The sequence below is a fragment of the Falco punctatus genome (genome assembly GCF_963210335.1).
Source record: "Falco punctatus genome assembly, chromosome: 20".
Lineage (NCBI taxonomy): Eukaryota > Metazoa > Chordata > Aves > Falconiformes > Falconidae > Falco > Falco punctatus.
In genome coordinates this window covers 3,956,764-3,969,470 of record NC_137600.1, presented here as the reverse complement: position 1 = coordinate 3,969,470, position 12,707 = coordinate 3,956,764, and the positions used below count along the sequence as shown (strand labels likewise).

The 12,707-nt window shown below is 61.2% G+C and overlaps 1 protein-coding gene across 3 annotated transcripts; it reads right to left on the bottom strand.

Annotated features, from left to right (window-relative positions):
* Positions 1 to 5,055: 5,055 nt before the first annotated feature.
* On the bottom strand, positions 5,056 to 10,682 carry DOK2 (docking protein 2). Of its 3 annotated transcripts, XR_013924622.1 has the most exons (6): positions 10,183 to 10,664; positions 8,666 to 8,962; positions 8,424 to 8,532; positions 7,829 to 8,010; positions 6,347 to 7,757; positions 5,056 to 5,990 (listed from the first exon to the last, which is right to left on the bottom strand). XR_013924622.1 is itself a non-coding variant. In XM_080370370.1 (5 exons), exons 1-5 carry the CDS (start codon positions 10,243 to 10,245, stop codon positions 6,855 to 6,857), a joined length of 1,536 nt encoding a protein of 511 aa, XP_080226496.1. In that variant the 5' UTR covers positions 10,246 to 10,682; the 3' UTR covers positions 5,056 to 6,854. The 3 variants fall into 3 exon arrangements, 2 of the variants coding, with proteins under 2 accessions (XP_080226496.1, XP_080226495.1); XM_080370370.1 differs by having other exon boundaries at positions 5,056 to 7,739; positions 10,183 to 10,682; XM_080370369.1 differs by having other exon boundaries at positions 5,056 to 7,757.
* Positions 10,683 to 12,707: the final 2,025 nt, after the last annotated feature.

Here is a 12,707-nt window from a genome sequence, read left to right as displayed (position 1 = left end):
TTCTTCAGGCATCAGGAGATGCTCCATGCTGGTGGATGTGGGATAGTGTTAATCCAGCGGGATCTCTGGAGCCCTCCAAGGACGTTGATCTATTGATCTTACCAAAGGGTGGAGAAAAGCATGGTGTGGAGGGACCCGTGGGAGCAGCTTTGCAAACCAGCTCTTCCCAAGGACCAGGGTCTCACTGGAAGCTGAGGCCAGACAGACCCAAAGGAGAAACCCCTTTGGGGAGGTTCCATGTCCAAGTGAGTCCCTGTTGCTGTGAACAGACCTTTTCCCCTTGAATATCTGCTCCTGCCCATGCTCTCCAGGGGCAGAGCGCCGGGCTGAGCCCACCGGGGTCAACAGCGTCAAGCAGCAGCTCTGTGCAAAGGCAACTCGTGGCACCGGCTCCCACTGCCCGGTAAAAATAGAAGCCGTTCTTTATTTTCACACCAGCTATTTCAGACGCAATCGCTGTGTTTTGAAGAGGAAACGCTGCTCTGAACTCTGCATTAACACCTATCGGTGTAATTTCCCACGGCAAGTTAAGAAAGCAAAGCAGCACTTAATGTGCTCCAGCGCTCTGGGGTGCTGGGAGCCAAAGCGCTCGCAGATGGCTCAGGCCTTCGCAAACCCTTGAGCCGAGCTGGAAAATGCCTTCCCGTCCGTGGGCAGGCCAGGCCTAGGGAGAGAAAGGAAAATGATTCATCTTCTGCTCCAATGTGAATCCAGCATGGGTGTCTGCTCGTGGGCAGCTGGGACTGGGCAGGGAGAGCAGCAGCCTTCAGCATCCCACGGAGCCGAGCAGCAGGAGCTGCTTCACCGCTGTCTGTTGGGACAGCAAGTCTCTTGCCAGCCTGGGAACCAAAACTTCCTTAATATACTCCTATTAGTATACTTACAGTTCCTTAATATATGTATATCATGCCTGGGGGAGCTTGCTGCCAGATCTGCGGCTCTCCGGAGCTGCCAGCATCCCTGCTTCCTTGCCGTGCATGTGTGGACCCCGGGAGGACATTATTTCCAAGGCGCAGGGTTTTGCTTTGATTATAAGCCATGATAGATGCTGCTTGTGACCCCGTGCCGGGCTCCTGCTGCCGGCTCACCCCGTGCCGGGCACGGCGGGCACCGTGGCACAGCCGCTGCCCTCCGTCCCCACGTCCCTCCCGGCGAGGCGGCGGAGCTGTGCATTAATCATTCCCACTGCACGTTGAGCCATCTGGATGGTATTGGCCCTTCTGCCACACCACGGAGGATTGTTAACACAAAGCATATGCTTTGTTTGAAATTAATAATAATTTTAGGCTCTCACCAGCTGCTGGTAATTGGCTCCCCTTTCGCAGAGATAACTGAGAGCAGCAGGGTGGAAATTCAGCAGCTTCCTTGCTCCTTTTCTAATGAGATGAGTCCCTGGGAAAGGTAGCCGTTCTGCAGGGGACAGCGTGACACTGGCCGGGTAATGGCTTTTAATAACCGGCTACACGTGCCCCATGCCACGGTGATGGTAACGCACAAGCCCCGGGGCTGCGCGGGGACCCTGGTGTCCCCTCGGCAAAGCCACGCAGCAGCCACAGAGAGCTCGCACCCTTCCTGGGCACCGACCCAGTGGGGAAGGGCAGGTTTTAGCAGCCTCCTTTGCTGCTTAATTGTTGCCAGAAGCAGGAAATTAGCGCAGAGGGTATATTTTTACATTTTCTTGCTTAAGCATCAGTCTGGGCAGGTGGGTGTTCAGAGGCTGGTAGGGATATTTATATTGCAGTCCTGACAAAAATCTGCGTGCGGAGGAGCTCTGTAAAATATACAGAGCATTATTTTTGTTCAAACAGCGCGTATTAAGGCAAAGGGAACGTGCTGAACGCATCCACTGCTGCAGAGACATATAGGAGCTGAGGGCTTTTAAAAATCTCCGGATTCAATCTAGGCTTTTAAATGCAACCTGCCCCGTGATGGCTCTTGCTGCTGCAGCAGGGTGAGCAGGCAGGGTCACGGCAGCAGCCGGCAGAACTCTGAAATTAGGGCTCTGGCTGCATCCCCCGCTTCACTCTCATTAGGGTCCAGCCGATAACTTTTAATGGGATTCCTGTAATGAAAGTGTAGGAGTAGCATGCAATATCCAAAGAGCTAAAATGTTCTCCCGGGCGCCATGCAGCGCTGCTGTAATACAGCTTATTGGTATTTTAGCCTTTGTCAAATATTCAGCGCTAGAAAAGGACATGGAGGGATTTCTGGCGGGGTGTAGGAACCCTTCCCCTTGCTCCCATCACCCTCCGCAGCCCAGCGAGACCACCGGCACTGCGGAGATCACTGTCCCGTAAAAGCAGCGATGCCCTGGACCAAACCCAGCAGCAAATTGTCTTTCCAGAAGGCATTTGCCTTTCCACACCCTTGGCCACCAGCCCTCCTCATCTCCTCTGGGCCCAAGCAGCAAATTAGAGCTGCTCCTTTGGTCCAGGCTTTGCACGCTTACTCCCACTGGAGCATCAACCCCTCCAGTCTCATGGGGTATCACGTTGGCTGCAGCATATCCCGATGGGAGAGTCCAGCCAAGTCCTCCTGCATCCCTCCATCCCACAGAAGGTTGCTCCCCAAGCCCCGCCTCCAGCCAGGCATCCCTCGGTGCCCTACGCCGGGGGCGTTTGGGTGCTGGGAGGATTGCTGATGCTGTGATGTGCCCCTTGCAGCTGCGGAGGTTTGGGGTTGTTGGTTTGTTTGGGTTGTTTTTTTTTTCCCACAGCAGTCATCATTATAAATATTGCCAGATGGGTGGGAAGGAGAGGGAGGACAAGTGACTCTGCTACGGGCTGGCACCAGCCCAGGAGTTTGCACCCAGCGATGCTCCTGGCTGTAGGGAGGCACGGGCTGGCCGAGGTCCCCGGGATCGATGCAGGTGGGTCTGTGGGGGCTGAGCACGTTGCCCCACAGCTCGGCTGTGGCCAGCAGAGGCCACGGGATCAATGAGGAGTGAAGGAAATATGGCTGCGGACACGCGGCTTTTACAGCTTCCTTCCCCAAGAAGGGCTGGTTTTTACGGACTTTGGGTAATTGCCAATTAATTTTACTGAAGCCGAGGAAAGCAGACCAGCTCCTGAAGGGCACCCATGCAGTGGGGGAGCAGCCCCCTTTTTCCCATCTCTTTTCCCACACAATCTGGCCTGATGCAGCCCCCGGCAATGACCAGTCCCGCACTTCTCAAGCCACCAAAAGGGAACTAAAATGTGGGATGCACGGAGTTAGGAGCTGGCCGTACCTCTGCCGTACCATCTCCCTGCTCCTCGTCTTGCACCTTGTCATCAGCTCCGCTTATCTTCCATCCAGAGAAGGCAGCCGGGAGCTCCAGAGTTCCAGAAACAAGACAGGCGGAGAGAATCCAGACCCTCCCAATTAAGCAATTTTTCTGAATGAAGGGCTCTGCGCTGCCCTGTGCAGGGAAGGTGATTGACATAAATCCCGGGGCTGATTAGGGGTTTGTCATTTAGCACCTATAATGCCTCCCTCCTAATAGTATTAGGGCCTCCTCGGCGAGACGCTAATGCAGTTTGCAGCTGCACTGTGGCGCCTGGGATTCGGCCGCCGAGCAGCGAACGCGCTGCAAAATGAGCACATCTCTAATCCGAGGAGACAGTAATGAAAAAAGGAGCTGCCTTGACAAGGTGCGTGGAGCAGGGGGGAGAAATGCTGCCGGTATGCCCGGCCCCGGGAGCATCGTCTCCTGGCCACAGGCATCCCGGTTGCTCGGTGAGCAGCTCGCTCCTTGTTTCCCATCCTGGAGATGCCCAAAGCCCTCTTTCCTCGCTCTGCCCTTCCAAGCCCAACCCAGCCTTCCCCCGGGATCCTCCCTGCTCTCTCCACAGGGGCTGCATCCCTGGTCCATGCCCCTCAGCTGGGGATGCAGCTCTGCCTCCACACCTGGGGAGAAGGGCAGGAGTGTTTGTTGGCTGTAGTGACCCTTAAAGCTCTGAAGAAATCTCTGTTTTGATTAGTTGCGCTCCTAAATTATTTATAATCACCGTAATACAATAACGACAGTAACTCCCTAACCAGATTAAAGCGCTCTCCATTTGTCTGGGGCTTTGCACTGTAACATCTTCCTCCTCTCTCTGCCACGGATTTTGTTTCCTCAGCCCAGCCCCACGCTGAGCCCTGGCCAAGGGTTTTTCCAGCCTTTGCGTTACGTGGATTTGATATTCCAGGGCAGGTCCCCTTTTCCACCCTAAAACCCCATCCAGGCAAGGGATGCCGTGAGCAATTTATTCTGGCAGCAAAACCCCCCAGCGCTTCGCCCAGCCTGTGCTGCTGCCTCTGTGAAATGTGATTAGTGCTGTTCGCAGGGACTCCCTTGTTAGCCTGCCTGGCCCGGTGCAAATCTCGTTAGACCCGTAGGATCTTTAAGTGAAGTCCAGAAGGTGTTTCCATTTCTTTGGTTAATGAAGAAAAATAGTAGTGGAGGCAAGCTGGAAGGAGCGGGGATTGCAGCGGGGAGCTGGGCTGGAGGACAGTGAGAAGAGAGGACTGTGTTAACACTGATTAATAATAAATAACCCCTATAATGAGCACTAATTAATAATAGCACATGTTTAAGCAATTGATTCCCAGTGAATGGCATCACGCTGTCAGGAATCCCCATCGCTCCAGCTAACCAAGCCGGCAGCACTGCTGGATGCCCCAGGCCATGCCCAGGTTTCCAGGATCTGGAGATGGGAACCAGCCTGGTTGTGGACAGGGATCATTCCTCGCCGCTGTAGGAACAGACCTGGGAAAGGATGGGGAGCCACGGGCTACGGAGCATCTCCTGTCCCTCAATGCACCCTGCTGCCTCCTAAACCACTGCCTGCTGGGTCCCAGGGCACAGCAAGATCTGCCTTGCCCCGTGCTCTCCCTTGGTCTGATGTTCATCACTGGAAAAATCTCCCAGAAACTTGATATTTTTTTTTTTCTTTCTGACCAATTTTAGGTGTTTCTGACCAGGGTCCATCCCTGCACCCTGCATGATGCCAGCTGGGGCAGGCGGCGGAGCCCACGGCTGCCGGGGACCTGTTTGTTTCCTGGTCCCTTCAATTCAGCGCATGAGAGAGAGACTGATACAGAGCTTTAATCAGCATAATATATAAAGCACTTAATTTGCCTTATTAAAAGTCTGCACTTTGGATTTTCAGGATCCGGGAAATTAACTCAAGCACCTAAGCATTTATTTGATTGAAAAAGATTATAAATAATTCATGCCTTTTCTTTGCCTTCGGTAGAACCTGCCAGGTAGGGGGGGACCAGCATCGGCTCCTGAGGTCCCTCCGTCATGGTGATGGAGCCAGAGATGGCCCGTGATGGCACTGGTGGAGCACAGGGAAGAGATGGTTCTGTGCCAGGGGACCAGCAGGTGACAGGGAATTGGGGCCGGTGCTGCTCACCGTGCCCAGCTGAGGGGCTGGGTGTCCTCGAGCAAGGGCTGTGCAGGGCTGGAGGTGGTGAGGAGGAGGAGGAGGAGGAAGAACAGGCTGACCTGGAGCAAGTCAGGCTGCGTACTGGTCTCACTGTACTGGGAGGAGAGAAGCCAGCCACTAAAATCACCATGACAATAAAGCTGAATATTTCATCTATAATTCAGAGGAGCTGGAAAGTGGTTTTATGAAAAAAAATATTAAAACTAAAAACGTGGCTGAGACAGTAGAAATTTATGCCACTGTTCCTGCTGAGCGAGGATGTGGCGTGACCTTCGGACAGGCACAGTGCCCAGCCCTGGCCACGATGCTGGGTGCTGGTGGGGGCTGAGAGCAGGCATGTCCTGGGGGGGCTAAGGACTGCCTGTGGCCACGGTGCCCCCTCGGCAAGGGCTGAATGGGCAAAGATCAGGGTGGGCAAAAAGCAGCCTGCAGGCGAGGTGTGTTTGCTGCGTGAGCTGGGCATCCTCTGGTTATCTTCGAGGTATGGGATGTGCATGCCTGGGGGTGTGCATCACCAGCCGGCCCTTGTAGCGTGGGCTGAGCATCACGGGGCCGTGCATGGTCCAGCTGCATCTTGCAGCGTGCATTGTGCAACCCTGAGGGTGTGCATCACTAACCAGCACAAGCTGAGCATCCCAGGGCTGTGCATGGTCCAGTTGCATCTTGCAGTGTGCATTGTGCATCCCTGAGGGTGTGCATCACCAACCAGCACAAGCTGAGCATCCCAGGGCCGTGCATCATCCAGTTGCACCTTGCATCATGTGTTGTGCATCCCTGAGAGTGTGCATCACCAACCAGCAGAAGCTGAGCATCCCAGGGCTATGCATGGTCCAGTTGCACCTTGCAGCGTGCATTGTGCATCCCCAAGAGTGTGCATCACCAGCCAGCACGGGCTGAGCATCATGGGGCTGTGCATGGTCCAGTTGCACCTTGCAGTGTGCATTGTGCATCCCTGAGGGTGTGCATCACCAGCCAGCATGGGCTGAGCATCCCGGGGCCAAGCATCATCCAGCTGCTTCCACTGCGGGTGTTGTGCATCCCCGGGGGTGTGTGCATGGGGGGCTCTGCAGCATGCAAAGCTGGGGTTCCGGAGGCTTGGCTGAGCGAGGAGCGGGGGTTTCGGGGTGCAGGGCGCTGGCCCCAAGGCTGCGGGGTGCCGGCGGAGGGGCTGCAGGGGGGGCCTTGCCCGGCCCCTGCCTGCCCGGGCCGTTCGGCGTGCGCACAGCGCCCTCCAGCGGCCGCCGGGTCCGCAGCTGGCCAGATGTGCCCGCCGCTCCGCAGGGATGCCCGGGCGCTGCGCCACGTCCCCTCCAGCCCTGGGTGCGCTGAGCTGGCGGGGTCTCAGCTCTGCGGCGGGGAGGGGGGGGGGGGGGTGAGAGCTGCCAGCCGCGGGGGGGAAGGGGCGGGGGGGGCCTCTCCTCTTCCTCCCCACCCCGCTCACTGCAGGTTCCTCTTCTTTGCAAACTTGAGGGCCACGTTGTCGTACTCGGTGGTCCCCAGCCACTCCTTGCCCTGCGGCAGGAAGGGCTGCCGGAGAGGGACGGGTCTCTTGGGCACCGCGTAGTCATCCCGCTGCGGGTTGTAGGGGTACTCGTGCCCGGTGGGCTCCTCCGGGGCCGCCTGCAGCCTCCACGCCTCCCCTTTCACCTCCTGTGGCTCATCGTAGACGGTGTGGGTGGACAGACCCTCGGGCTCATCATAGATGTGGTCGGGCTTGGCGGCGGTGGGGCGCAACGGGGGCTGCTTGCCCGCTTGCCCCCTTGCCTCCCTGACGCTGTCGTAGAAGGGGTCAGGGACCTCCTCGGGGCAATGGACCAGGCTGCTGAACTTCTGAGCCATGAAGGTCTTGGCGATGGTGTCGAAGGGGATGGCGTACTCGGGTTCCGTGGCTGCCTTGGTGGGAGCATCCTGCCTCCAGCCCTTCTCCGGCACTGGGGGGGTTCCCCAGTGGGGGGAGTTGCAGGGTTTGGTGTAAGGGCATTCGGCACTGCGGGAGGGCAGGATGGCACCCGACGGCTCCCCAGCCCCAGAGCAGCTGCTGGGGGGCATCACCAGCTTGGCTTTTGGCACCTTCCCCTCCCAGGTGGGCTCCAACGAGGAGCACTTGGTGCCACCAGGCTCCTCGTGCCCCTGCGCCCAGCTGGGCATCTTGGCGTGGCCAAGCGGCCGGGTGGCATCGTCCCCAGGGCCACCCTGCCACGGCTCCTCGGTCCCCCGGCCCTGATGCACGTTGATGGCCGACTCGATCGCCTTGAAGATCTCGTTGCCTTGTCTGGTCTCAAACTCAAAGTTGCCTTCTCCGGATGCGCAGCGCCGGCCAGCCTCAAAGGAGAAGGTCACCTAGAGAGGGATGGGCTCAGGTCCCCCCGCCACAGCCCACTGCCACCTCACCCTTCCCGCATCCCACCTACCTTATCCCTCCCGAAGCGCCGCAGGAAGCGGTAGGGCCAACTGTAGAAGATCTCCAAGGTCTGAAAATTCTGCAGCTCCAACGCATCCTCACCGGCTCGCAGGATGTACCGGCCCCAGAGCCGGCAGCGCTCGGAGGACTCAGTGGCCCTCACCGTCACCTCGAACGCCTGCTCCAAGGCGGCTGGGGATGGAGGAGGTGGCATTTAACACGTGCAAGGAGCAGAGGTCCTTGCTGCTACAGCAAAGCTGCATCTCCCACCCCAGAGAGATGCTGTGGGGCTTGGGGCTCCCTTCAGCCGGGGCAGCGGGGAAGTGGTGTCCGGCCGATAAGGGCTCAAGGGCTCCAGCCGTGCGGGAGCAGCCCGATAGCGCAGTGAAACCCAGCCCTGCCAAACCGCAGAGCAGGAAGAGGCTATTTTAGGAGGAGACGTTTTGCCGCACCGCCTGCACACAGCCATGGTGGGGGCTGCTCCCCCGTGCAACACCGGCCGAGGTGCCTTGGGAAGGGGGATGATGAGATGCTGCAGGACATGTGCTGCCGTCTGTGCAAGCAAACCCAGCTCCACTGTGCTTTGCCCACCTCCTGGTACCTACCTTTGTCCCGGGAGCTGTAGAGGGAGTTTTCCTCCATGGAGAACTCTCTGTTGGTGCCCAGTAAGCTCTGCTGGCCATCCTTGCCTGCTGCCGGCTCCTCTCTGCTCCTCTGCCCAGGAAAGAGCAGCAGGTGAGCAAGGGCAGAGCACGGCATCCCCCAGCCTGCTCCATCACACCAAAACCCCGGGATTCACCTGCACAGATCCCGCTGTCTCCCCAGTTTATCCCTGCCTGGTACATACCGGGAAGGCCAGCTCACATAGCTTCTGGATCCAGTCAGCCACCTCGGGGCCATCGGTGGCCAGGAGGTACCGCTTCTCAGTAGTCTCCAGCAGGAAGGGGATGGTCTCCTTGGGGCAGCCGGTATCGCCGCTCGCCTCCACCACGTGCACGCAGTCGCTCAGCTTCACCAGCCGCTTGCTGCCCTCACCTTTCCGCAGCTTCTCGGCAGCCAACGGCACCGAGCCCTCGAAGAGCTCCAGGCAGGCGGTGGAGCAGGAGCTTTCCCGGTACAAGACGCCCCAGAACTTCTTCCATTTCTACCGTAGGGAGAAGTAGCGAGAGTGAAAGCCCACCCTTGGCCAGCTCTCCTTTCACTCTTCCAGGAGTTCTCATCCCCTCGGGATCACACACGAGCCTGGGGCAGGACATGGGTACAAACCCCTCCAGGGTCTGGGCAAGGTCTTGCACCACCTCCCAGGTGGGCTGGCCAAAGCGGGGGGTAAGATAAACTGGGCGGCATGGGGAAAAGCATCCCCACCACACAGCCGGCAGCCTGCGGCACGGCTTTCCCAGCCAGGAAAGGCACCGGCAGCATCCCAGCCTCACCCAGCACCAGGATCCATCCCACAGCTGCCCCCACCCTGCAGCACCCAAAGCCCCCTGCTGCTGAAGGACTTTCAGTTCCCCGTTTGCTCCATCTTCCCTGAAAACACCAACTTTTAAAGGATTCCTGACTCGCCCTGGGAGGAGGCAGCGACTCGGCACACCGTGCGTGGGAGGCAGTGGCGGCGGCAGAGGGGAAGTGGCGGGAGAGCAAAGTCTGGCACCAAAAGCAGCATCCCCCGCGGTGGCTGCCTGCACCAGGGACCTGCTGGACCTGGCAAGCTTTGCCAAAACATGGCACCCTTTTGCCAGGGTGTTTCTGGGACCCACCACGCCGTTGGCCTCTGCCCCATCCTCTGCCACCGCAGGCATCGTGCGTGGTAGCAGCTGCCTTGCTGCGGGAAGGCGATGCCCTGCCTGCCCTTCCTGCCCTGCCTGCACCGGCTGCCCTTCCTGCCCTGCCTGCAGCATTTCAAGCCCCTGCGGAGGGTGGCCATGGGGGGCAAACCTCGGGGGTGCCTCCTGCCCCGCCGCAGAGCCAGAGACACCCAGGCGGCTTCTTCCCCTTCTTGCACAAGAGCGGTGCGGCACTGCCATTGCTAAACCCCGGCCGTTATCAGCCACTGAAGCACCCAGGCTCTGGGGTTTGCATCAGCGCATGGCACAGCTCTGCAGAGCCTCTGCCGGGGGGGTCCAGCTGGGGGGAGGGGTCTCTTTGCTCCATGACCCCAGCGTCTTCCACCCCCTGCCCATCCTCATCTCCCAGTATGCTGGCGGAGAGCCGATGGGTGGCTGGGGACCCAATGGGTGGGAGCATCCCAGTCCCTTTGGATGTAGCCCTCTCACACCTCCATGCCCAGCCCAGCCAAGCCCCCCCCTCCCGTGGGTCCTCCCCAGGGACCAAGCAGCCACCCCCCCCCCGCCCCCTCCTCACCTTCCCAAAGGTCTGCTGCAGCTGGAGGTAGAGCACACCCTGCTTCACCACAGCCTCCTCCATCCTCCAGCCACCAGCATCCTCCCGCGCTGCCTCTCCGCCGCCGTTGCCCCCTGCCCCACAGTTCGGGGGGGTCCCGGCTTGGTCGCACCCCCCTGCCCCGCTGCAGCGCTGCCGTCACACTAGGTCTCGCCGTCTCAGCATGTGACGTGCGGTCGGGTTTTCTGTTTCCTACGCTCGGCACGAGGCTCCAGCTTCCTGCGCCTCTGAGCTTACCATAAAGGGCAAAAGGGCAGCCAGCGGCACGGCATGGCACAGCACGGCATGGCATGGCATGGCATGGCACAGCACGGCACGGCATGGCACTGCACGGCATGGCATGGCATAGCATGGCATGGCATGACACAGCAAGGCACGGCATGGCACGGCATGGCATTGCATGGCACAGCACGGCATGGCATGGCACAGCACGGCACGGCATGGCACTGCACGGCACAGCATGGCACGGCACGGCACGGCATGGCATAGTATGGCATGGCATAGCACGGCATGGCATGGCACGGCACGGCACAGCATGGCACGGCATGGCATAGCATGGCATGGCATAGCATGGCGTGGCATGACACAGCACGGCACGGCATGGCATGGCATAGCATGGCACAGCACAGCACGGCACAGCACAGCACAGCACCCTGTGAAATAGGTCTAAAGGCGGTTCCAAGGGCTGCGCCGTAGGGGTCACCAGCCTCGGCTCTGCTCATCTGCCCACCCCCAGGCATCGCAGCCCGGCCCAGTGCTCCCAGTAAGGCTGGCACAGCACCCAGCACCCAGACTGGCCGCAATGCAGCTGGTGAAGGGTGAGGGTCGAGCTGGGGAAGGTGACGGCTCGGTGAGGGGGAGGGAGGAAGAGGTTGGAGGCTGCCAGCACTGGTGGGGGGGGGCAGACACGTGGGGTGGGGACAGGGACAGCAGGAGTACTGGGTACTGGGAGCACTGGTGCTGGAGAGCAAGGCTTCCCCCTGGCCAGGGTAACTGGGAGCACCTAAGCTGGGTACTGGGAACACTGGTGCAGGGGCTGCTGGGGCACGAGGCTTGCCCCTGACCTGAGTAACTCGGAGCACTGGTGCTGGGTACTGGGAACACTGGTGTAGGGGCTGCTGAGGCGTGAGGCTTGCCCCTGGCCTGGGTAACTGGGAGCACTGGTGCTGGAGCTGCTGAGGTACAAGGCTTGCCCCTGGCCGGGGCAACTGGGAGCAATGGTGCAGGGGATGCTGAGGCACGAGGCTTACCCCTGGCCCGGGGTAACTGGGAGCACTGGTGCCGGGTAATGGGAGCACAGTTGCAGGGGCTGCCAAGGCATGAGGCTTGCCCCTGGCCGGGGTAACTGGGAGCACTGGTGCAGGGGATGCTGAGGCACGAGGCTTGCCTTTGGCTCGGGGTAACTGGGAGCACTGGTGCAGGCCACCGGGGACCCTGGTAAGCGACGGCGGCTTGGGGAGGCGCGGCCCCTTTAAGCGCCATGTCAACAAAGGCCGCCCCTCCCCCCGCTGCGTGGTCGCGGTCGTGACGTCACCCGCGGCGCAGCGGGGCGGGGCGGGGCCGCGCGGAGGGGCGGGGTCGGGCGGGGCGGGGCGGAGCCGGGCGGGCGGCGCAGGCGCGGGGGGCGACGGGGGCCGCGGCGCGTGCGCGCGGGCGGCGAGGGGGGGGCGGGCGCGTGCCGGGCCCGGCGGAGGCGGAGGGAGCGGAGCATGAATGGAGCAAAATGGCGGATCATGTGCAGGTGAGGGGGGGGGGGGCCCGCGCCGCGGGGCCGGCTCCGTGGGGCCGGGCGGGACGCGCCTCCCCTCCGCGCCCGGGCGGCCTGCGGCGGGGCCGGGCCGCGGCGGGGCGGCGGGTAGGCCCGGCGCGGCGAGGCCCGGCGCGGCGCGGCCCGGCGGGGGTGGCAGCGGGCCCGCAGGCCCCGCGGCGCGGTGGAGCTGCCGCTGCGGCTCCCCCGGCCCCCGCCGCGGCCCCGGGCCTCCGCCGCCTGCGGGGCGGGCGGGCGCGGGGGCGAGCGGCCTGGCCGTGCCGGCGGCGCAGCCCCCCTCAGAGCCCGGGCGCTGCTGGCCGGCGGGGCTCGGGCTGCGGCCCGCCTCGCCGCCAGGCCCGGCCCGGCCTCCGCGGGGCAGAGCGGCTGCACCGCCGGCGCTGCCCGGCCGGGCGGCCTTGGCCTCCTCCCCCGCCGTGGAGTTTTCTAGCAAACCCTGGGGGAAGGGCCGCTGGGGTCCCCCCGGTTCCCGACCCCCTCCGTGCCGGCCCACCCCGGTGCGTGTGCGGCAGCCCGGCCCCGCCGTGGCCCTCCCTGCGTTTTCCCAGCCCTCTGCGTTTTATTTCCCAGCTGCCAGGTAGGCCTGTAGGTAAAACTGTTTTGTTTGGCCTTAAAACCAACCCCCTGCGTGGATAACTGTCACGGAGAGGAGTCGGGAGGCAGATCAGAGGTGACAGTGGCTTGCGGCGGGTCAGGCTGGCGTGCTGGGATGCAAAAC